Below are 23,292 nucleotides of genomic sequence, written 5' to 3'. Positions count from 1 at the left end.
GGTTAATGTGAATTAAAAAACCCCTGTCTCGTCTTCTGTTTAGATTAAGTTAATAGAAACTGAGTTATTGCAGCTGACACAGCTGGAGTTAAAGAGGAAATCCCTGGACACAGAGGCACTACAGGTATGTAGGGCTCCCTAGCCTGCTCTGTCCCCCACCCCACCCCCAACTAATGCCCCCACTGCCTCTCAGCTGCTCTCCAGCAGACAAGGCAGTGATGCTGGAGGATGCCCTGGCCCCAGAAGGCTCGTGGGAGCCCAGTCTGGGGGCCGAGCCCAGCGCAGGCCAAGGTTAGGGCTGGGATCAGCCCGTTGCTAGGCAGGAGGGTCAGAGGAAGGAGGGTTTCATTGCCAAGGCTCACCCAGGCTGCATCTCCATCTCCGTGTTTTCTTTGTTTTGGAGCTGGGTTGCTACTGAGCTCCCTGTCTCTCTAAGTCATGCTTCTGGGGCGCTGGTTCTCACGGCTGACATCCTCTGGGGAAGGAGCTTTCTTGGTGTCCCAAGGATGTCTGAGGAGAGGGCCCAGCTGTGGCCCTGTGAACTCCAGCCTGGGTGTCCTGCTCACACAGGTGTCGCGGCTGCAGGGACTAGCAGACAGCGTTCTGGACAGCAGATCTGGGACCCGGGTTGTCCCCGCACAGTCTTGCTGTGTGACCTGGGCGGGGAGGCGGGGAGGGGCCGCCCTTTCCCTGCTCTGTACCTTAGTCTCCCCAGCTGTACGCAGAAGGGTTGGATCAGTGATGTGTGAGGACGTGTGCCCCGTACCAGGCTTTTGAGCAGAGGCTTCTGTCTGTCACCGTCCCTGTGTCTGTCCTCAGTGGAGCAGTCTTCATTTGTCTCATGGGCTTCTCGATGCAGGAGAAGAACGCTGGGGTCTGGAGTCCCACGGGTCTGTCACCGTATGACCTTAGGCAGGTCGCTTCCCCTCCCTGGGCCTCCATGTCTCCCCTGCATAAAAGGGAAATAGTCTTCCAGGCCCAGCCTGTGTCTGGGGGCCGTCAGAGAGGAGTGGGCTAGCAAATGGAAAGGCCTCAGCCTTGCGGGGATTGGTGTTGCTCTGAAAGAAGATGCAGCCACCGTGCTTGGTGGGTGCCCATGCATCCTGCCCATTAGCGCTGTGGGGCTCCTGTTTTCGGGGTCTCCATGGGGTTTCCAAGAGGAGGAGAAGAGTGGAACGCGGACACAAATGGGGCTTTCTCGGGTTTACACATCACTCCGTCTGTGTGGAGCCTTCCCGGCTGGCGTGGGTCACTCACCCACCCTCCCTCCCGCTGTTTGCTTCTGTCCGCGTGCTCCGTAGTCAGTGAGACTGAAGTCGGGTACCTGCTGCTGGTCATTTCCTTTGTTTGATGTTTCTTACCACTGCACTGTCTTCGGTCACTAGATCCCGTGCCTGGCCTTACCCCCTGGGGAAGGGAGGTACAAGCTGGTGAGAAGGTGGGGAGGGGATGCTTGGGCCGAGAGGCCCCTCTGCTCTGTTTCCCCAACTCTCAGCCTGAGATCAGGGACAGAGCCTTGAATGGAGTCGGACCCACTGTGGCCCCCGGCTGCCAGCTGAGAACTGAGTGAGGGGGATCCTGCCGCGGCGCTGCGGGGACTTCTTGGGCCGGGGTACTGCGAGTTTCCCAGCACTGGGCATGGTCTTGTGTTGCAGGAGATGATCTCGGAGCAGCGCTGGGTCCTGAGCTCCCTGCTCCAGCAGCTGCTCAAAGAGAAGACACAGCGAGAGGAGGAGCTCCGGGAGATCCTGGTGCGTCTGGCTTCCGCGTCCAGAGTCGCTCATGGGTTTGCTTTCCCTAAATGCTCTTGCCATTCTTAGAAGCACTTTCATTAGTCTAGTAATAGTTGTTTGTCAAAGAAAAAATGGAAAGTACAAAGGAAAAGAATCTCACTTCTGAGAGTTGTCTATTGCTAATATTTTGAGGTATGTTTTCCAGACATCGGGATGCATGTTTATGGTGATGCGCATATGTGCCTGTAACACAGAACTGCGCACCCCTTTCCCACCTGCTCTTTCCTGTCTTTCGTGTCCTCTGCGTTCCTTCCATGGCTGCGTTGAGATGGGCCCTCGTTTGGCCTATTGTCAAGCATACTTCCCATTTTTTTACTTTTAGTAAGCAAGGCTGTCTCGGCAGCTAAGTGTTTAAGAACAGCCATGGGTATTTATTTGCTCAGGACAGATGCCCAGGAGAGTACTTGGTGTGTCCAGGGCAGACCATTTAGTAAGCCTTCTACAGGAGTTGCCCAACTGCCCCCTGGACCCAAATGGGTTTGATTCTGGCACGTCATCAGGGTGGCAGAGCCCCATTTAGGGTGGCAGGTCAGGGTCACTTCCTCCAGAGCCCAAGTGCACCTGAGTGGTCAGGACCCAGCCTTTCCTGTGGCGTTGTTACCACCCCAGACGTCCTCTGAGCTCCACCGTGGGCCAGGCCCTGTGCCGGGGATGGAAAGGGGCGAGACCAGTTTCTTCCCGAGCCCCGCACGAGCCCAGATGGCGTGTTTGTGCCAGTCAGAAGCTGCCTGTTCTTCACGCTGCCTCACTGCCATCACCTTCAAATTGCATTAATGTGTGACCCGCGCCCTGAGTGCTGTGCAGGGGCGGCCATGCCGCGGCTGTGTGCTCCTGCCCTCAAGGGGCCTCGGGGACTCACTGTCCACCTCATCAGGACGTGACCATCGGGGTCATGGGCTCCCAAAGAGAGGTGTGCCCACAGCCCAGAGAGGGCCAGGCCAGAAAAGGGGAGCCAGCTCGGCAAGGTACAGGAGGGGCCACTAGGGGGCGCTGGGGAGATGCCTGCAATGTAATCCTGCTGCCCACATCACATCGACCCCCAGCGCGCGGCTGCAGTCCTGGGTGGGTGGCTGGGTGCTTGAGAGCACAGGCTCCGGGCAAGACAGACCTGGGTCTGAATCCCGGCCACGACATGGGCAGCTCTTTGACCTTGGGCTGGCTGGTAATCACTCTGAACTAATCACTCAGTTTCTTCACCTGTGAAGTAGAAACTATTTCACAGAATTGTGAGAATTAAGTACAAGGGCATCTCCCAGCGCACAGCACGGTCTGACACGAAGTGCCCTGACGTTGCTGCTGCTGCTGTTAGTATCGTGTGTTCACTGCTGTGTCCTCAGCACCTAGAACGGTGCCTGGCCCAGAGCAGCACTCAGGAATGTTTGAGTGATGGAATGGAGGAATCGGTTTGAATAGCATGTTTATAATTCTCCGGCTTTGTCAGGTGAAGCCCACTCCGGAAGCTGCAGGTGTCCTTAGAATCTTATTTCTCTCCCTGCCTGGCACCCAGAGGACACACCAAGCCTTCTTGGGGGAAGAAGACGGCTGCCTAGTGCTTTGCTCTTCCCATAAGCAGATGAGAAGGTGTCCCCCTCCAAGTCATGATGCCCGGGGAAGGGGCGGGGGACGGGCACCAGGTGTCAGCAGCCCAGGTTCCGGTCCCCCCACCAGGTATGCTGTGTCTGAGATCGTTCTCAGCAGTAAAGTGGGGGTAGTGATGCTTCCTGCCTTTCCAGGCTCAGCAGTTTAAATGGTGAGGCAACAGTGGGTAGGAAAGTTCTTTGTAAAATACCAAGTCATCCACGTGCTCAGAGGAGCAGAGTTCACAGGTGTCACTGTCATTATGGTTTCTATTCGCTGACTTGTAACTAACAGTGTCTGCTTCCTTCTTGGCAGACGGAGTTAGAAGCCAAAAGCGAAACTAAGCAGGAGAATTACTGGCTGATTCAGTATCAGCGGCTCTTGAACCAGAAACCCTTGTCCTTGAAGCTGCAGGTGAGGACTGCTGGTGCCCACCCTGCAGGAGCCTCTGGCCTTAGCGATGCCCGGCTTCCTGACCTGTCCAGTTTAATTCCATTCATATTTCTGGTGACTAAGTGCACCAGGTCCTGTGCTCGACCCGGACAGGGACAGAAAGGAGAGGGAGGAGCGTTGGTTCTGGTGACTGAAAGACCGTCACTGCTGGGCGGAGCGGAGACCCGCAGCCCGCTGTGCACTCCCCAGGGCAGGGGCTGCGGATGGGACAGACGTGGTCCCCAGCCTCCCCCACCTCCCTCTCTCCCCCCTCTCTCCCCCCTCTCTCCCCCCTCTCTCCCCCCTCTCTCCCCCCTCTCTCCCCCCTCTCTCCCCCCTCTCTCCCCCCTCTCTCCCCCCTCTCTCCCCTCTCTCCCCCCTCTCCCCATCTCTCCCCCCCTCCCCCCTCCCCCTCTCCCTCCCTCCCTCTCACACACGCACACACACACCCTTTTTTTTTTTTTTTTTTTAATAAAAATGGAGTCTTTCTTGGGACTTCCCTGGTGGTCCAGTGGTTAAGACTCCACGCTTCCACTGCAGCAGGCACAGGTTCGATCCCTGGTCGGGGAACTAAGATCCTGCAAGCTACGTGGCACAACCAGGAAAAAAAAAACAAAAAACAGGAGTCCTTCTATAAGGCTATTTTGGCAACTTCCTTTTTCCCCTCAACAATAGTCACGGGCTGTTCTCCAGGCCTGTGTGCGTAGATCTCCTCGTTGTTTCCAGACGACTGCACAGCATGTAGGATCTGCATGAGCCCTCATTTGTTTAAACAGTCCCCTCTTGATGGGTACTTAAGTTGCTTACATTGTCATGTTTACAGAGTGGCAGTGAACTAACTTCCTCGTGCATCTATCTCTCTGCCCTTACATATCCATTTTTGTAGGAAAAGTTCCAAGAATACGTTTTACATATTATGTTATATGTATTTGAACTCTTTGTTTGCTGTTGTAAGTAAGTAATGGCTTCTTGGTTTTTTCCCCGTCCGTGGTGCGCTTGGCTTCTCCCTGGGGTCTGTCCTGTAGGAAGAAGGCCTGGAGCACCAGCTGGTGGCCCTCCTGGTGGAGCTGTCGGCCGAGCACTACCTTCCCATCTTCGCCCACCACCGCATCTCACTGGACATGCTGAGCCGGATGGGCCCTGGGGACCTGGCCAAGGTGGGCAGCAGCTGCCCCTCGGGGGAGGTGAGGGCGGTGGGCAGGGCCCTGGCCCGACCCAGCCAAGGGGCCACTTGCTCTTCACGCAGTTCTTGGTGAGGCCTGCGTCATCAGCTGTCCCAGGGCCACCTTGCTCCCAGAAGGCCAGAGCATGTGCCCCATCTGCCCCCAGTCATGTGGCTACAAAAGCCAGGGCTGTGGGTGCTGCTGACCCCAGATTGTTGCCCCCCTGCCCCGCCTTGTTCAGATTGGATCTTCACCTGGTAGGGCTGGACAGCCAGGACCTTGGAGCTCATCTGGACCAGCCCCCTCCCCACCCCATGGATTTACAGTTATCACAGCAGCAGCACTGCCCGAGCCTGGTACATGCTGCACTGATTCATTTACCCTTCAAAAAGAGACAAATACCGATGCTGGCAAATACTTGACAGTGCCAGGCACTGTTCTAAGCATGTTTTACATACGAATTCATTGAATCTTCCCAACAACCTGGGCAGGCACGTGCTGACATTGTCATCATTTTTTGGATGGGAGGCTGAGACACGGCAAAGTAGCAGTTTGCCCGAGGTCACACAGCAGAGCCAGGACTCCAGCCCAGGCGGCTGGCCCGGTGCCGGGGTCCATGCTGTTGACCGCTTTGCTGTACTGCCCGGCCCTCGGCTAACGCAGACACTGGGGCTCAGAAGGGCGACACAGCTGTGTCGCCCACGCTCAGGAGCACTGTCTCTGGAGGCTGAGGGACTATGTGATTGTGGTACGGCCACTTCTCAGCAGCTCAGCCTCGGTGTGAACCACCTGACCGCGTGAACTGTGACAGAGGGTCCTGACTTCCTGGTTGTCACGGGGGTGACGGGAGGTCATGCGGGTGAAGCTGTCAGCACAGCCCCTGCACGGGCTTCGCACTTGCTAAACTGTAGCTGTTACTAGTGTTGGTTTCCCTCTGGGCCTCGGTGTCTCCCTCTGCTGTACAGATAGTCGGGCCCTCGTAGGCCTCCACGTTTCCAGCTGAGGGTGCTAGAAGCCAGGGAGGAGGTGGTGGCTCTGACCGTGCCGCATAGCAGGTCCCTTGCCCAGCCCAGGCCATGACCTGCCCTCCTTGGTCCGTGCAGGTGGGCGTCTCGGAAGCCGGCCTGCAGCACCAGATCCTGCGCAGAGCCCAGGAGCTGCTGGACACAACCAGGGCCTGGCCAGGTACTGACGCTGAGTCCTCTCCTGAGCGAGCCCTTACGTGCGGGCTGCGGTTGGGGGCGCCACCTGTTTACAGTTCAGGACGAGTCCTGAGGGCCACTTCTAACCCTGGCCGGTCCTTCAGCTTCCCTCCTAAAGGAACAATTTATAAATGGGAAAAGCAGACTCCAAAAATGGAGAAAAAGAACTTTTCCTACAGCAGTCTGGGGACCCTTCTGGCTTCCCTAAACCCACCCTACACACGTCGGGAGCCACACACTCAGGATCCCTGGAGTAGAGGGAGAAACCAGCCGGACCAGTGCCCACCCCGTGCCCAGCACTGCGCCCCAGGGCAGGCCTGTGGTTTGGACGTAGAAAGGTGTTTGTGATGGTTGTGAAGGAGGTGCCCTGCCCTCATCCGGAGGCCCGGGAGAGGGCAGGTGCTGCGGCTGACCCAGGGGAAGGCGTGGGAGTCGGGTCTCCCGTGTGCTGAGCAGGACGGGTATCAGGCATTTGACGACCACCGTGTCAGGTCACCTTTGCTGCAGCCCCGTGAGGTGGGCACCATTGTTACCTTCATCTTAGGGATGAGGAAACTGAGGCAGAGACAGGCTAACCCTAACCCTAACCCTTAGGGCTTCTTCCTGATTGTGGCCGCCCTGCAGGGAGGGGCTGGGCTGGGAAGGGCAGGAGAGCCTCGGGAGTTCTCCCCACGCTTCTCTTTCTGATCCCAGGACCCAATATGTGTTATATTAAATATAGAAGCGCCCCCTTACAGTGATGGTCTGGGGGGACACCGTGACCCCTAGGGGGTCTACAGTGGTTGTGATAGGCTTTTTAAAAAAAAAACTTCAGGTTTTTTACAATTATAAAAAATACTACTTGTAATTTAACCCGTAGAATAAATGAAAAACATGAACTGAGGGGATGGGGATCAGGGATGGAGAGAGACTTGGGGATGTTGCTGGTGCACGTGGTGTGATAATGAGAGACACCGATTCTCATGTCCTCCTTCGCGGCGGTTGGGGCCCAGGCAAGGGACGCTGGATCCAGGGCAGAGCAGTGGACATGCTGGGGGCTCTGCCGGGGGACAGGGGGAGCAGCCTTGAGAGTTGGTCACTCCTCTCCCTGCTCCTCTGGGTCACCTGCGCCTGGGCCCCTGGGTGGAGAATCTGCGAGCAAGCGAGGTCCGGTCCTACCCAGGGCTCCTGCAGGGCAGCTCTACCACCAGATGGCCCTGTGGCCTCGGGCAAGTGGCTTCCCCCTCTGAGCCTCCAATTTCTCATCTCTGACAGTGATGAGCCCTACTTGCAGGGTGGCTGTGAAGGATTCAGGGTGTGTTAGGGGTAGGAGGCCCCAGTTAACCGGCGTCCTAGCTGTCCCATTTTACAGGTGGGGGAATGAGGCTCAGCAAAGAGGAATAAGAGGGTGTGTAGGAAGGCAGGATCCTGGTCAGATCCCGTTCCCCTCCAGCTCACTGTCTACTTGGGGCAGGCAGAGCCAGGGGAGGCCCTAGGGATCGGGGTCAGGTGGGCATGACCCTGCCTCAGCCTCTCTGTCCCCACAGAGCTGCTGAAACCACCCCAGGGCGAGGTCCTCCCCACGGCCCCTGAGGAGCTTCCCGAGGCAGTGAGACCATCAGCCCCCCGCGCGGAGCTGGAGGCCCAGACCTCAGAATGTGTTGTGTGCCTGGAACGGGAGGTAAGTCTGGGGCAACGGGCCCAACCCCCCACCCGCCTGCCCAGCGCCTGCCGTCTGGAGCCTCCTGGGCAAAAAACAGGAAATTAAAATGACCCATGATCCCATGACCCAAACATGAGTAATGCTAACATCATTTTCTGGGCCTTTTTTCTTTTTTTCAAAAGAGAGTTTTTTCTCCCACTTAGGAAGTTTCCCTTCGTGTATGCATTAAGTCATTAAATATCAACAACACAGTTTTCTCTGAAGAGACTTTTTAAAACCTGTTTTAAAAACTGTAACAAAATTGGTGCCTATTATAAAAATTCAGCAACGTAGCACATAAAATACCCCCCCCCCCCCAGAGTGTGATCCTACTTAGAAAAGGTCGCCACGTTAGCAGTTTGATTACCCTGTGGTTTTTGCTGGGCTTGGGGAATGCGGTGATACAGGGGGCCTTGGTGGTTATAAATTTAACCAAACCCCTGCTCTGGGCCCCGGAGGTGGCTTCCTAGCTCTTATTACAAACAGTGCTATACTGAACAGCCTTGAACAGAATTTGGAGCACATCCTTGGTTACTTCCTTAGGATAACTTACTAAAAAGAGGAAATGCTAAAGCAAAGAATAGACACACTTCCATGGCTTTTAATCCATAATGCTGGGGTGGTTTTGAGACCGAGGGTCCGGGCAAAGTGCATAGAAAAACCAAAAATTGGGAACAACGTGCACATCCAACAGCCGGGCTGGTGAGATAGGGTGGGGATGAAAAACGTGCACAGCTGTTACAGAGAGGGCCAGAGAGTGACCAAGAAGGGCGGCGGCACGTGCTCCTGTGCTGATTGGCGCATGACGACCGTGCTGTCAGATCTTTAGCGGCCGGGGGGCCTCCCTTGCCCCATCCCCGGGGAGCCAGGCCGGGCTGGGGCCCAGACGCTCCCGCGCTCTCTCCTCAGGCGCAGATGATCTTCCTCAACTGCGGCCACGTCTGCTGCTGCCAGCAGTGCTGCCAGCCCCTGCGTACTTGCCCGCTGTGCCGCCAGGACATCGCCCAGCGCCTCCGCATCTACCACAGCCGCTGAGCGCCGGCCCGGGCCTGACACCTCCAGCCCCACCTCTGCCACCTGTGGGCCCAGGGCTCCAGCTCCCGCTCTGTTCTCCATGGGCTAGTACGGGCCCCTCTGTCCTGGCCCAGGCGGGGACAGGAGTGTTCCTGACCAAGGACAGAGCCAGTGTGAATACTGTGGAGGAGGAGAGAGGACCCCCCCGCCGCACGAGGACAGGGTCTGGGGTGTGGGGTGGCAGCGGGCCTCCATCTGAGCACAGGCCTGAGTGTCCTAGCTGTCTCTGGCAGTCACGGCCCCTCCAGGTGCCTCATCAGGGGAGCCCGGGCAGGGCTGTCCCACTGGGCAGGGTGGTGGGAGTGCAGGAGGGCCCTGGCTGAGGGGAGAGGTGGGGAGGCCACCGTGGCCTGTCCGCGGACTGACTGGCCAGAATGTGTTCAGGGCGGGCCTGGTGCCGCGAGCGACGTCGGCCCCTCCTCGCCTCCCTCTCTGCTGCTCCCCGCACGCTGGGCCCCTCTGCTCTCCAGATCTGCACCTCACCCCACGCAGCTCAAGGGCAGGCGCTGAGCTTTGCAGACGCGAAGCGGGACCGTCAATAAACCCATCTCCAGCCTGCTCCTCCGGAGTCATCACTGGGTCCTGATGGAGCCCGGGGAGGGGGAGGGGGTCGCAGCTCAGTCAGAAGGGAAGGGGGGAGGTGCGGTGTTCCCAAAGGTGAAGTTATCCAAACCTCCCTTGTTGCAGGTGGAGAGACCAGGGCTCTAAGAGAAGGGCTCAGAAAGTCTGCGGAGCTTGTGGTGCCGTGTGGGCTGTGCTGTGTGCTCTGTTATCGTTACCCCAGACCAGGGGGCTGGGTGTCCCGGGCCCTGCGACAGGAACGTGGTGGCACTGGCTCTGGCGCCTAGAAGCATCTTGACCCCTGAACCCATGCAGCCATGCGGGTTGTTCATTGCACAATTGCAGAAGGAGCCATGCCCCTTGTACTCACTGTAGAGCTGCACCTTTATTGTGCATTTTCTGGCAGATAGTTTTGAGCCAAGGGCAGCTTTTTCTTTGGGCTAGAGGCAGGCCTGCTCGGGGCGCCTGGGCTCTGCCTCCAGCTAACTCTGACCCTGGCCAACCTTCCATATCCTAGTTCCCCATCTGTTCAGCAAGGGACACGATGGATGGAGCCCTGACATAGGCCGGCGGCCACCAGGGAGCACTGAGTGCTCATCGCAGGCACAGCGTAAGAGACGGCGGGATGCAGGGGACAGGCCCTCACTCTCCCTGCCTTGTTGCAACTGTCAGTCCTGTGGGCTGAAACAGGACGGATGAAGGGCCCATGTCGTGTGAGTCCTGCTTTCCAGGTACCTGGGGGACCTCTGATGGTTCCCCTCCCCACACACCCTCCTGGGCTCTGCTTAGCTAAGAGGGGAGACTGAGGCCTGCGGTGGGCAGGGCCACCTCATAGAGCACAGTGTTTGGCGGGTCTCCTTGAACCTTCAATAGGCCCCCCTTTTATAGACGAGAAGCCTGAGGCTGAGTTCAGTGACTTGCCAAGGTCAACGGCAAGACTGCAGCTGAGCCCCTGCTTTCTCACCTCAGCCCTCGTTACCAAGCCTTCAGCCACTGGCCACCGTCCCCCAAGGTGATGGGGGCCCCATAGCCTCAGCCCAGGTTCCCCGCCTTCCTGGACCTCAGTTTACACATCGGTGAAATGTGACAGTGGTGCCCGCCACCTGGAGCTGCTGTGAGGCTCCCTAGTCTTGGCACGGAACGTGCACGGCCCACAGGAGGTGCTCAGAAATACTAGCTGTGTGAGCAGGAGTCTTGAAAACACTGGCATCACCGTTTGGATCTAGTGTGAGCCTCGGGCCCACCCGCCATGGGCACCCCAGGGCCACGTGGCCATAAAGTAGCTGCCCTCCTGCCCTCACTGTTGCCCGAGACTGCCAGAGGTGCACCCTGCATGGATCTGGCTGAGGAAGCCGTCTGAGCTGCCATGCAGGCTAGTCACCTACCTGCTGTGTCCCTTCTCTCCAAGCCTCAGTTTTCTCCTCTGTCAAATGGGATAATAGAGGAACTCTGGCCACGCACCTGTAAGTACTCGGTCAAGCGACCATCCCAGAAAGTCAAGGTGCACAGATGCTCCTAGTCAGTCTCCAGCCCAGGTCTCCCCCTGCTGGCACCACACATGGGCCACTGGCTTTAAATAAAGCATTTATTGATTAGTAGAAGCTTAAACAGTTTGCATAATATTTTCAATACAAGATCTGAGAAGGCTGATTGGAAAACCACAAAAGAAGGCACCAGAGGAGAGCATCTTCAGACAGAACGTGTTGGTAAAAGAGGTTAGTGAGGCGTTGAGTTTAGGGCTTGGGGGACTGGAGGGGGGGCAGTGGGTGGTCCCTGAGCACCAGCCAGAGCTGCACGTCCTGTGGGTCCCAGGGCCCGGTCCAGGAAGGAGATGGAGGGGATGGAGGATGCAGGGCTGGGATGGGGTTGAGGACCCTGAAGGACTCCGTTTCTGCCCTGCCCACCCTCCCCTCAAAGCAGCAGGGGAGGGGGTCTGGGAAGGCCAGGAGGTCCCAGCCCCTGGAGATGGTCTCGGCTTGACCCTCACCCCAGGAAGGGGGATGGCTGGGCCCCACGTGACTCATGAGGACATTTGAAGAGTCCTGGAATTTTCAGGGTGGGGTGACTGGAAACTCAGACCAGCAGGGGCCGAGCCCCAGCCTGACCCAAATGCTCAGTGGTGCCCTGGGGTGCCTCGGCCCATCCCCCTGCCCCTCACGAGCCCCGCAGCTCCCTGGGAGGACAGCGCGTACCTTGGAAGTGGCCTGCAGAGTCCACACCCACCCAGCCCTGCCACTGAGCAACGTGCCACCGCCCCCCACCCCCCCAGCCCAGCACAGGGGGACAGAGGGACTCCGGAGACTGGACCCCAGCAAGTGGAGGGGGAGGCAAAGGCCCAGCTTCCAGCAACCCTCCATCTGCCATGTCGCCCACCTCGCCCACCCTCCCAGCAGTACCTCTGCAGAGGTCACGCCCTCCTTCCCTCTGACACGTCCTCTCCCCAGACCAGCACATTCCAGGCCTTTCTTGTCCTCTCCTCAGGCCCGTGGCCCCATCCCCCTCCGCGAGGCAGCCCTCCCCCAGCCTGAAGGCCCCCTCCTTGCACATCCCCTCACCCGGGGCGGGACAGCAAGGCCAGTATCCACTCCAAAACTGGCCTCTGGGGCCCAGCCGGGAGGAGGGAGGAGCGGGGCTGAGGCGGGCCTCAGCGCTCCATCTTCCTGGTTCCAGCGAGCCCCTTGGGGAGAGGAGAGAGGATCCATGGGCTCTGTGTCACAGCAGGTGCTACTCTTACCGCCCTCTTCCCAAGAATGGCAAGACCCACGAGGGAAACGGGCCACAGAGGCAGGGCAGGGAGGGAGGACTCAGGGACCCAGGGCCACCGAGTGCTCCCAGCCCCCTCCGCTGTGCTCTGTCCCCAGCAGGAGAAGGAAAGCCGAGATCACCCCACAGAAGAGAAAACAGACCAAGTGTGACCGAACCCAATAAAGTGACTCAGGTGGGCCCGTCCCCGCCCAGCCCCAGAGGTGCCACACCAGCCCGGCCCCATCCCCACCTGGAAGGCACAGATCCAGTGCTCCCCGCCCAGAGCCAAGCCTTCCAGTGCCTCGGAGGGAGTGGCCCGTGTGCCATGTCCAACAGAAGCTCGGGGGCGACTGGCCTAGAACTCAGTCTGCACCCCTGCACCATCCTCGGTGGTGGTATGGATGGGGGGGCGGCCGCCAGGGCCGGACACCTGCTCCCCGGTCTCCTGGTCACTGGGCTTGGGAGGCTCGAGGTCCGAGGCCTTTCCAGGCGGGAGCTGCCGGAGGGGTGAGGCAGGTGGTGAGGCGGCCTCAGGGGCCGCCCCGGGCTGTGGGCTCTCCTGGGCGGGGGCCCCATTGAGCAGGGGGCCGGCCAGCGGGGGGCTCTCGGCCTGCTGATCCCGGGCCAGCAGCCCGTGGAGCTCGGTGATGCTGTCTGCGGACGCAGGTGCTAGCGGCTCCGGGACAGCCTTGAAGGGCAGCCCCGCCTCCTCGTCCTGGACCACGGACACCACCTGCTTGGCACGCCGGCGCTTTTCCGAGAGGATGGCTGCTTCCGGGGTACCAGGGCTGCCGGGGTCCCCACCACTGTCACTGCTGCCGCTGTACTCCTCGCCCCAGTCGATGGGCACGCCCTCGGCCAGCAGGTGCAGGTTGGGGTCGCTGTTGTGCATGACCACGCTGTCCCGGTACAGGTTGTGCTTCCTCTGCACGGCGGCCTCCTTCACGGCTACAGGACAAGAGGGTGGTGTCGGGACGTTCACCACGGGGCCGACGGCCGCCAGCACACCCTAGTGTGCCCAGCTGTGACCTGCATCATCCCCCAGAGGCCTCCCTCGGCCTGAGTGGGTGCTGTGACTGGGACGAGGCTTATTTCAGGCCTCAATGCCGGGAAGCAGGGGCTGTGACCCTAAACCCTGTCACTCACCTGATGCTCCCCAAAATGTCAAGGACCCACAAACAAACTAAGGCACAGGGATGCGATGCTACCCTCCTGGGGCCACACCGCTAGTAGTGGGCCCACCCCAGCCCACAGCGTAAGTCTTCTCTTTTCTTTGTAGCTTAGCTGACCCCACTAGGAAGACCTCTGGGTGGCCACCTCCACCACCCTCCAGGCAGTAAGGGTCCCAACAGCAGCAGCACCCCCCACCCAGCTCTGCAGCCAGCCCCCGGGGGCCGGGAGGCACGCACCCTGTAGGATGTCCTTCATGACTGTCTGCAACACCACTTCCTCGTACGTGTTCTCCACCAGGATGAACCTGGCAAAGTCCTCGAATATCAGCTCCTGGAACCGGGACAGCTCCTGCCGGGCGGGGTTGTGGGTGGGAGCAGAGAGGGGTGGCCAGGGCTGTTGGTCAGGCCCAGGGCTGGGGCTAGCAGGGGGAGGGGAGGGGTGGGGGAGGGGAGTGGGGGGAGGGGTGGGGGAGGGGTGGGGGAGGGGAGTCAGGGGAGAGGGCGCACTTACCGACTTGCAGGTGGGCGCCAGCTTCTTGAGCAGGAACGGGATGGTGATCTGCAGCAGAGCCTCCCGGAAAAAGCGCTTCCGCACCGTGCTGCTGTCATAGTCGTATTTCTGCCAGGAAAGAGGGGCCGGGGCCGGGGCTCTGGGTCAGGGAGCTCCACTGGCCCCTGGTCTGACCCGAGCCCCCGCGTCCCCCTGGGTGGAGGGGTGGGGCCAGGCCGGGCGGCTCACCTTCAGCACCCGCTCCAGGATGCGCTGGATGGACTTGCACAGCTCCTCCTTCGTGGGCCCCTTCCCCAGCTCCTGGTGCAGGAGGGTCTCGAAGGTGTACACGGCGTTGTCCATTTGCTGCCGGTGGGGCACACCACAGGGCACGTGAAAGGGGTGCCCGCCGGCAGGAGGGGCGCCTGCGTGCTCAGCTGCCCGTTCACTCGCTCACTCCTGTACTGGGTGTCTAGCGTGCTGGCTCAGGGCCGGGCACCAGGGCCAGTCCCTGCCTCAGGGAACCAGAGGCCCTGGGCCCTGTGGGAAGGGGCTTAGGGAGCAAGGAGGGCCTCCCAGAGGAAGGGGTCTCTGAGACCCAAAAGATGAGTCTGAATTAGCCAGGCGGGCAGAGGGACAGTGTCCGAACAGACCAGAGAGCAGAGCAGCAGAGAGCACGCCGGGGCCGAGCGTGGCTGCAGCGAGGCCCGTGAGGAGGACGAGGAGGGGGCCGGGGAGGAAGGCCACAGAGGCAGGGCCTCTTCCCCAGGAGATGGGGACCTGGGGACGGCGGGTGCGGGGGGAGCTGGGGTAGCACCCTGGGCTCACCTCACGCATGAGGATCTGGGCTCGCTGCTTGAACACAGACGTGCTGGACACGTCGAAACGCTGCTGCAGCCCATCGAGCCGCAGCGGCTCCATCTTCTCATAGCAGCTCTGCATCTTGAGGGGGTGGTATGCCAGCTGGGACAGCTTCTCCATGTACTGAAGGGAGGCAGAGGCACGCGGGACCTGAGCGGGGGCCGCCAGAGTAGCCAGGCAGCCCCCAGCCCTACGGCTGGCACCCGGGAAGGCCATCCGGGGGTGGTGGCCACAAGGGCAAGCGCTGGAGGACCCGGGACAGGAGGCAGGAGGAGTGGGGTCCGGCAGCACAGCGTGTGGGGAGAGGCCAGCCCGGGTGCTGCGTGACCCTGGGCAAATTGCTCACCTTCTCTTAGCCTCAGTTTCCTCAGCCTCCAAATCAGGAGATGGTTTTTCATGATCTCTAAGGTCTTCTATGGCTCTCAAATTCTATGATTATTATTGTCAAGGGACTCAGTTTGGGGTGTAGAAGAGGCTAAGATTACAGGACCAATTCTATCTGCACCTGACAATTATGTGGGGCTCCAGGCAGCCGACTACCCCAATATGGGGTCTGTGGAAGACCGTTCACCCCGAGAACCAGCGAACTCAGGAGTGAGAGGGGCTGGCTCCATTTGTGGGGTGCACGAAACAGCATCTGTGTACTTGCCCGGCCCCTCGGTCTCCCGCAGCCCCTCCGTTCACAGGTTATGCCCCGGAGGGGAGCGGCCAGCCCTGATCACAGTGAGGGTCTGACGGGGGGGCCAGACCAAACCCAAACCCAAACCCGGGGCCAGTGCCTGGCTCACCTCGCCCAGCTTGTCGATGCCGCCCTCATTGATGACGTTCAGGTTCATGTCGGTGACCTCCTTGAAGAAGACGTCCCGCACTTCGGTGAAGCCCTGGCTGGTGGGCACCATCAGGGCCTCCAGGATGGATGGGATATAGGGCTGGACATGATTCCGGACACACACCTCCGCCTTGGGGAGGATGGAGGCTGCACCGAGGGAGCTGGTTAGCGGATGGCACCCCCGGTAGCAACTCCCACCATCCCAGACCCCCAGGCTAGCGGCAGGCTGTCGTATTATTCTTTAAAGAAAACCACTGGACAACATTAGCAAACTGAAGGATTCTTGAGGAACAGCTGATAACGCAGCACAAATAACGGAGTTCTGAGACTGGACCCTGATGTTCCTGAAACTGTGATGGCAAGAAACTAAGAAAACTGCTAGTGTAAAGGTCTCTAGGTTGGCAGTTTTTCTGCTTAGCCAGAGGAAGAAAACTCACCTCTGGGGGTCTTGCTCCTTCATTTAAAAAAAAAAAAAAAAATGAAGAACACTTCAGTGGCTTCAATGAGCCTCTGGGTTTTGCAAACCCCGATTCTGCTATGGAATGGTGTGGCCTGACTCAGCCCAACTATGGAAAAGGCTGCTTCCCTGTGGGCAGGGACCGTCTCCAAGACATTCTGACCAAGGCATTTTTTAGCCAGGGGGTGTTCTGATGTCCCTCCTTCTCCCCTGCCCAGCTAACATTATTTGTTCCACACAATAAATGTCAACTCTCGGTGTCCTCCCCAGCTCGCAGTGAGTACAGCCGTTAAGAGAATAACCCTCGGGCAACTGACGACAGTCACAACTGTGGCCAGTGTGTGATGGAGGACAAGTGAGCGAAAGGATCCCATCAGGCTCGGAACAGAAAGGAGCATCAACTGACCCGGGAAAGGCTGGCTGAATGTGAATCACCAAAGTCAAGCTGATGTCGCTAAAACGACACATGGCAGATCTGATGACCAAAGATTAACAGAAGGCTTGAACCTCCTCAACATCATTTAGGTCACCAAGATCTGAGTCTATAGAAATAACAGCCGACAAACAACTCACAGGGGTTGGAAGAACAATGGCTCAGATTTGATTCTGGTGTTTTAAAAATAATCAATGAATCAAGTCATTCCTGTGAAATGTAAGCGGATCCCTGAAACAGGCAGGAGGGATGCCCTGGCCCCGGAGGGCGGGTGGTCCCAGCACGTCCACCAGGTGATGACAACCATAGCAGGTGGCCCGCCTACCTCGGATCTTGCTGGCCAGGTGCTCCTTGGAGGTGATGATCTGGTCCATGTCGGTGCGGATGACCGCCTCCATGGCCGGCCGGGCCAGCTGTAGCTTGGACAGCACGGCCTCAAAGCGTGCCTTGGCCTGTTCATACACCATGCGGTACACGGTGTCCGAGATCTGTGGGCAGGGCGGAGGTGTCAGAGCCAGGCTGAGGGTGCCAGGCAGCTGCAGGCCCCCCACCCCTGCTCCCAAGCCCAGGTCTGCCCACCTGGATCCACTGCCGCTGTCGCTCCTGCGGTTTCCCCTTCAGCCGGGGGGCGAGCTCTGCCTTCAGCTCAGGGCCCAGCTCCTCCATCACCAGGTTGCTCAGGATCTAGGACCGGGAGGCACAGGCCGGGGCAGGGGTTGGAGCATGCCCAGCCCCCTCCATATTCCGGCAAGCCCGGCCACTCAAGCCTCCCCTCAAAGCTGCTCTTCGCTCCACGTCTCCACTGCCCTCCCTCCTGAGCATCATTCCCACGGGTCCCACCTCACCTGCCTGGGTGTCCTGTAGGATCCTGTAGGCGCCCCACCTCAGGACCGTTGCACATGCTGCCACCCTGTCTGGAATACCACACCCTGCCCCCCTTGCCTGCACATGGAAGTGTGTGCGTTTACTTGTCAAACGTCTGTTTCTCCTTCTAGACAGCTCCCTGAGGGCCAGGACTGCGTCCCTCCTACAGTGCACCCCAGCACCTAGCCCAGGGTCGGTGCTCAGTTAATGACTGAACAAAATACCAAGCAGCTCCCCCTGCGGGATCCGCCTCAGCCGCCACCAGTCCAAAGCTGCAGCCAGCGCTCCAGAGCCCCGCCTGTGGGCCCCGCGCCGACTTGCGCAGCCCCCCCGCCAGCCTCCCTGGCCTCACCTGCACCTCGTTCCCACACAGCATCTCCCAGGTGCCGTACAGCTCCTTGCACTGGCGGTACATGCGGATGGCGTCAGTGAACGCGGGGCCCTCCACCTTGGAGTCCTCGGGGATCCCTGCCCGGGAGAGGGATGGAGAGAGGAGGTCGGTAGGATGGCCCGTGCCCTCCACCAAGACCAAGGGGTTGACTGCCCAAACTCCCCCCACCTCTGACCCCCATGGCTCTTGTAGTAACAGCCTCAGGAGTAGTTGCAGTGACAGTAACAATAATAACCCACCAAGAGCAGTGGACGGTAAGACAGCCCTCCTCCGTATCCTCCTCATCTCCTTCAATCCTCCCAACCAGCCCGAGATGTGGGCACTGTCACTTCCTCTGCTTTTCCAGATGAAGAAACAGGCTCCGAGGTCAGGCCACTGCCGAGGGTCCAAGGCCAGCGAGCGGCAGAGCCAAGACCAGAAGCCACCACCACCACCAAGGAGAGGCCACCCAGCATGGCAGACAGCGTACCAGAGGCACCCGGAGACCCTCCCTCCATCAGGGGCCTGCCAACTTTCCCCGCAAAGGGCCAGACAGTAAATAGTCTCAGCTTTGTGGGCCAGACGATCTCCGTCCCAGCCATTCAACCTGCCGTTGTAGCAGGAAAGCAGCCGCAGGCAGTGTGTGAACAAACGAGCCAATAAAACTGGATTTATTAAAATAGGCGATGAGCCCAATTTGGCTCACGGGCCATAGTTTGCATAGCCTCGTTGCAGGTCACTGAACCCTAAGGGACCTCAGTTCTCCCTTCTGAATAGTGGGAGCAATGACCAGCCTGGCCTCACACACCCACTTGTGGGGCTGCAGGGACCACAGTGTGAACTGTGAAGGCAGGGCCCGGGAGCAGGCCCCAGCGGGCACCACGTCGCACTTTATTAGTAACTGCAGCCACGAATGGCTCCTGCTGCCCTGGGTCCGCCTTGCTCACCGCCGTGCATCCAGGGGACTGGAAATACCATTTCTCGCTTTTGTCATTGATGGTGGCGGTGGTGGCCCAGATGAGTTTGCCCACCTCCCCCGTGCTGGCGAGGGGGTCAGCGAACAAGGCATGGGCCTCAGACTGGGTGCTGGGGAGGCAGGCTGCAGGAAGTCGCAACATCTGACTTCGGGACGAACGTGGTTAAACACCTCGCAGGCAGGCAGCTGGCGGCTACCCTGGCCGCGAGCCTCTGACCGCTGTATCCCCAGAGCCAAGGGAAGGGGAAATGGCAGCCAGTGCCTCCGAAACCCCGACTTCCACTGCAGTGACTACGGGCTGAGTCACCCCCACAGAGAAAAAGCCCCTCTCTGGCGTGGGGAGAACCCCTCCCCTCCACATCCACTGACCCAGGGATCACACTGCCTGGCGGGGCTGGAAGAGAGCTCAGAGGTGGGGAAACTGAGGCCCAGCCCCAGCCCTGCAGTGGCAGCTCCGTGGACTGGGATGGGGGCGTGAGGGGCGTCTCACCCTGCATTTCAGGGACCTGAGATGAGGAGGGAGTGACGGGGGCAGAGCAGGGGTGTCCCAGCTGGGGTGCCGCGCAGAGCCCTGGGATGGGTGCTGCCCAGCTGGGCCAGGGAGGAAGCCCCTCAGGCTTAAGGAGGGGCACCGTCTCCCAGAGACCAGGTTTTGCCTAGAAAAAGCCAGCCGTGCGTTATATGCAGCCTTTCTCACATTGGGGCATTTACAGTCTGCAGACGGCAAGCTGGGTGTGCCAGGCAGGGTCGCTCTCCAGGTGGCAGGACGCTGAGCCAGAGGGTTGGGCAGCAGGAAGGAGGCCGCTGATGCCCTGGGCTCTGGCCAGTCAGACGTGCAGCCTCAGACCCTCAGGACGTCCCTACTCTGCACGCCGAGTGGCTGAGTCAAAAGGGAGGGTCACCCCTCCCGAGCTCTTCCCCTGAGCCTGGCTGTTAGGGGCTGAACTGTGTCCCTTCAAAGTCCTATGTTGAAGTCCTGACCCCCAGCGCCCTCAGAATGTGACTGTCTGGAGACAGGGACTTAGAGAGGTAATTAAGTTAAAATGAGGGGCTTAGGCTCGGCCCTGATCCCATATGTATGACTGGTGTCCTCAGAAGAAGAAATCTGGACAAACTGCGCCCACAGAGGGGGCACGTGTGAGGACATAGGGAGACGGCAGCTGCCTGCTAGTCAAGGAGAGAGACCTTGGAAGAAAACAGACCTGCTGACACCTGGATCTGGGGCTTCCAGCCTCCAGAACTGTGCAAAAATAAATTTCTGTTGTTTAAGCCACCCAGTCTGTGGTCCCGTGTTACAGCAGACTAAGGCTGAGGCCGCACACGCATTCCCTCACCTAATCCCCAAACGGCTCCCAGAGGGACAGCTGTTCTCAGCCCCACTTTCCCCGATGAGGAAACGGGCCCAGGGAGGCAGTCACTGGCTCGAGGCCACACGGCTAGGGAACGGCAGCCCCAGGGCCTGAGCCCAGATGGGCCAACTCTAGCGAGACCTGGAGACTTCCTGCCCGTGGGGTCCTCAGGGTCAGGCTGAGAAAGGAAGCTACATTCCTCAGGCCCGGGCAGCAGGCAGAGGGGGACGGCGGTCAGACAGGAAGAGGCCTTGACCTCTGCACCCCAGGCCCAGCCCGAGGGGGCAGCTCCGTGCCCCGCTGCCTCTTGCTGCCCCAGCTGCTCCAGGAATGCAGGATGTGGGCGGGGGCCGGGACGAACTGTGTCCACCCAGCTCGGCCTCCTTCCCCAGCCACCCCCCACTTCCTGGCAGCCCCCGGAGTGAGCAATTCCAGGCCCTGCAAATTCCAGGCCCAGCCTCCGAGGAAGCCGAGAACTTTCCCACAGTCCTCAGGGTGGAGGAAAGGCTCCTCTAAAACCGCCCCGTCAGCTCCTAACACCTTGCGGCCGCAGGACGCCTCTCCCCCCGCCCCAGCAGCTCTCCCCGGCCTCCCCTCCTGCCCACAGGACCCACACCCATACCCCTCAGCCTCCTGGCTGAGCGCTCGCTATGTGCTAGGCACGGGGCCAAGAGCTCTACCCAGCCCAGCTCATGTATTCCTCCCCATGATCCAGCAAAGTTTATCACAACTGCCGTTGTGCGCATGGGGAACCGAACGGCGGCTCTTCCCCACCTGGTCTGTCCCCACCCAGACTGGCCTGGGGTCACCTGGCCAGGTCTGCCACTAGCCTTGGAAACCTGGAGAGGGAGGAGCTGGGCCAGGGAGAGGGGAGGGGGAAGAGGAGGAGGGCGGAAGGAGGAGGGACGGTGCCCCACGCCAAGCAGCCGGAGCCCAGATCGCCTCGGCCCAGTCCTGGCCCCTCAGCCCCCGGGGACCTGGGAACAGGAGGCTCTTTGTGGGCGGCAGGGGCTGGCCTGACTGAAGACCTGGTTCCTGCCGCCCGGCAGATTCCAGCTGGGGCAGAGGCAGCCCTGGAAAGCGGAGAGGACAGGGGGCAGGTGGGGTGAGCCGAGTCACCGCACAGCCGCCTCCAGGCGTGGGTGCCCACTGTCCATCCACCGGGTGGAGCTGCGCCCAAGGCATGCCCGGCGGGGAGGGTAGGGAAGAGGCAAGGGCAGGGCGGGAGCAGCGGCCTCCCTCTGCTGCCCGGAGGCCAGGTCACCGGGAACGAATTTCAGGGTCCAGGATGGGGTTGCTCCTCCCGTAAGGGCAGAAAGCACCTCATGCCCCCCCCCCACCCCACCCCACCCCACCCCCGCTGAGAGACAATCACAAGCCTTTTTGATCAAACTCCCTAAAGCCCTACAAGGCCCTCCAGACCTGACCCCAGTGCCCCCTCCAGGCCCATTTCCAGGCCCCCCCTCCCCACTTCAGGGCCTTGTGCATCCTCCTCTAAACCGCCCACACCCCTGGGCCTCCCTTCATGCTTGCTGCGACCTCTGTCTGGAACTCACCTCCCTCTGCTCTAGAACTATTCATCCTCCAGGTCTCAGCTGAACCCCGGCCTCCTCAAGGAAGCCGCCCTGATCTACCCCTCCCCACACACAGGATCAGCACCCCCAATACATACACACCCTCCAGGTTCCCCAGGTGGCTCCCACCCAGCACCCAGCACAGCTGTGACTCATCACCCCCTGGTGTCCTCATCTGTTTAACATCTGTCTCCCCACCAGGCTGCCGGCAGCACGGGGACAGGGACCATGTCTTGCTTCCCTGTTGCATCCCCAGTGCCCAGCCCTGGGTCTGGCTCAGAGACATTAAAAGGTTTGCTAAATGAATGAGTGAACTGGAAGAGACCTTGTAACTTTACAGATGAAGACAGTGAGGCCCTGAGGGAGGAAGGGAACTGCCCAGACTATGGTACAGGTCACTGATAAGAAAGAAATGATACCACAGAAAAATCTTCACCAAGCATTGAGTGGATTCTCACTGTGAATCCTCACAAACCCTCTGAGACACAGGAGAGATTATTATCCCCATTTTACAGAGGCTTCAAAAGGTAAGTTGGTCTCCTAAGGTCCAACTGGACCTTGCTGGAAAGTGGCAGAATCAGGATTTTTATTCTGTGACCCAAGGGCTCAACAACTGCGTCCCTCTGAGAACAATATCCCAAATTTTTTTTCGGAGCATCACAGAACTGTTTTCATCAAGGAAGAAGGTGAAGGGCAGCATGACAATGGTTTCTAACAACCCCAGAAGGAAAAGCAGAACAGCTCATAGAGCAGGGTTGCCACACCGCACTCAGCCACTAGGGGTCACCACTCAGCACATAATCCAGGTAACCCCGCTCCCAGCTCCTGGTGCCTAAAGGCGGCTCACCATTGTTGCAGTGCCGGACGCAGTCCTGCAGGACAGCCTGCCACTTGTCCTGCTCAGCTTCCGTCATCACGCAGAAGTAGTAGTGACGCGCAGAAGGATGCCAGAGGATGAGCGGGAACTGCGTGGGACACTTGAGGACGGGGGCACTGCCCGATTTTGATGTGGTCCCTGTGGAGACAGTGCCCTCTGAACAGCTGCCCTCTGTGGCTTCCCTCGGCCAGAGGACACCAGCAGCTGACCCCTCGCCCTACCATGAGGGGTAGGTTCAGGTCCAGAGAGGGCTGGCCTGTCCCGGGGTGACCAGAGAGTCAGTGGAGAGGCCACTTCCTTCTCTCTTGCTCCACAGCCTGGCTAAAGGAATGTCAGACTCCCCCAGCACCACTTCTCAGAGCTGGTGATGCAGCCACCTCCCTGGGGTCAGGTTCTAAACTCTGTGCACGAGGCACAAATAACACAGGGTCACAGCCCTCAGGGTCAAAAGCCAAGCATTACCTTCTTGGGTTTCCCTTCAAATTTCAGCAGCAGAGGCCAAAGTGTGGCTTAAATGTCCAAGTGGGGAGGGAGGTATGGGGGTGGGAGATAGAGAATAAATAAAAGGGGATTTTTCTCTCTCTGTTTTGTCCGCATGGATATTCGAGATCCAGCGAGATAAGTGGTCCTGGGCTGTGACCTCGCCACTCCTGTTAATAACAGGACAACGGCAGTTCTTCTCTGGGCCCTGGCTCTGGGTCCCTGCACTCGGCTCAGCACACACAGCACCTCGTGGGGTCTACATAACACCCCAAAGTCAGCCCTCTCAGTGCAGGGGCTGGAATCCAGGAAAGCCAGACTCCAGCTGAGC

General features: G+C 59.5%; 2 protein-coding genes across 6 annotated transcripts in view; one reads left to right on the top strand and one right to left on the bottom strand.

The window, feature by feature from the left end:
* The window catches only part of LRSAM1 (leucine rich repeat and sterile alpha motif containing 1), a 45,870-nt gene extending 36,389 nt beyond the window's left edge, over positions 1 to 9,481 (top strand). For all 5 annotated transcript variants that reach the window (XM_068553847.1, XM_068553844.1, XM_068553848.1 and 2 more), the window contains 7 exons: positions 44 to 124; positions 1,656 to 1,751; positions 3,687 to 3,785; positions 4,829 to 4,960; positions 6,070 to 6,151; positions 7,695 to 7,828; positions 8,759 to 9,481. In XM_068553847.1, the coding sequence (XP_068409948.1) occupies positions 44 to 124; positions 1,656 to 1,751; positions 3,687 to 3,785; positions 4,829 to 4,960; positions 6,070 to 6,151; positions 7,695 to 7,828; positions 8,759 to 8,884 (750 nt within the window). In that variant the 3' untranslated portion in view covers positions 8,885 to 9,481. The remainder of the gene's footprint in view (positions 1 to 43; positions 125 to 1,655; positions 1,752 to 3,686; positions 3,786 to 4,828; positions 4,961 to 6,069; positions 6,152 to 7,694; positions 7,829 to 8,758) is intronic.
* Positions 9,482 to 11,055: 1,574 nt separating this feature from the next.
* Positions 11,056 to 23,292, bottom strand: part of NIBAN2 (niban apoptosis regulator 2) — a 50,820-nt gene continuing 38,583 nt past the window's right edge. The window contains exons 5-14 of the mRNA XM_068553842.1: positions 22,452 to 22,619; positions 17,688 to 17,803; positions 17,051 to 17,155; positions 16,797 to 16,959; positions 15,541 to 15,728; positions 14,720 to 14,875; positions 14,141 to 14,257; positions 13,913 to 14,020; positions 13,639 to 13,750; positions 11,056 to 13,177 (exon numbers count right to left, since the gene is read on the bottom strand). Of these exons, the coding sequence (XP_068409943.1) occupies positions 12,585 to 13,177; positions 13,639 to 13,750; positions 13,913 to 14,020; positions 14,141 to 14,257; positions 14,720 to 14,875; positions 15,541 to 15,728; positions 16,797 to 16,959; positions 17,051 to 17,155; positions 17,688 to 17,803; positions 22,452 to 22,619 (1,826 nt within the window). The 3' untranslated portion in view covers positions 11,056 to 12,584. The remainder of the gene's footprint in view (positions 13,178 to 13,638; positions 13,751 to 13,912; positions 14,021 to 14,140; positions 14,258 to 14,719; positions 14,876 to 15,540; positions 15,729 to 16,796; positions 16,960 to 17,050; positions 17,156 to 17,687; positions 17,804 to 22,451; positions 22,620 to 23,292) is intronic.

The sequence above is a fragment of the Eschrichtius robustus genome, chromosome 10 (assembly GCF_028021215.1).
Source record: "Eschrichtius robustus isolate mEscRob2 chromosome 10, mEscRob2.pri, whole genome shotgun sequence".
Classification (NCBI taxonomy): Eukaryota; Metazoa; Chordata; class Mammalia; order Artiodactyla; family Eschrichtiidae; genus Eschrichtius; species Eschrichtius robustus.
This window is presented reverse-complemented; position numbering and strand designations above follow the sequence as displayed.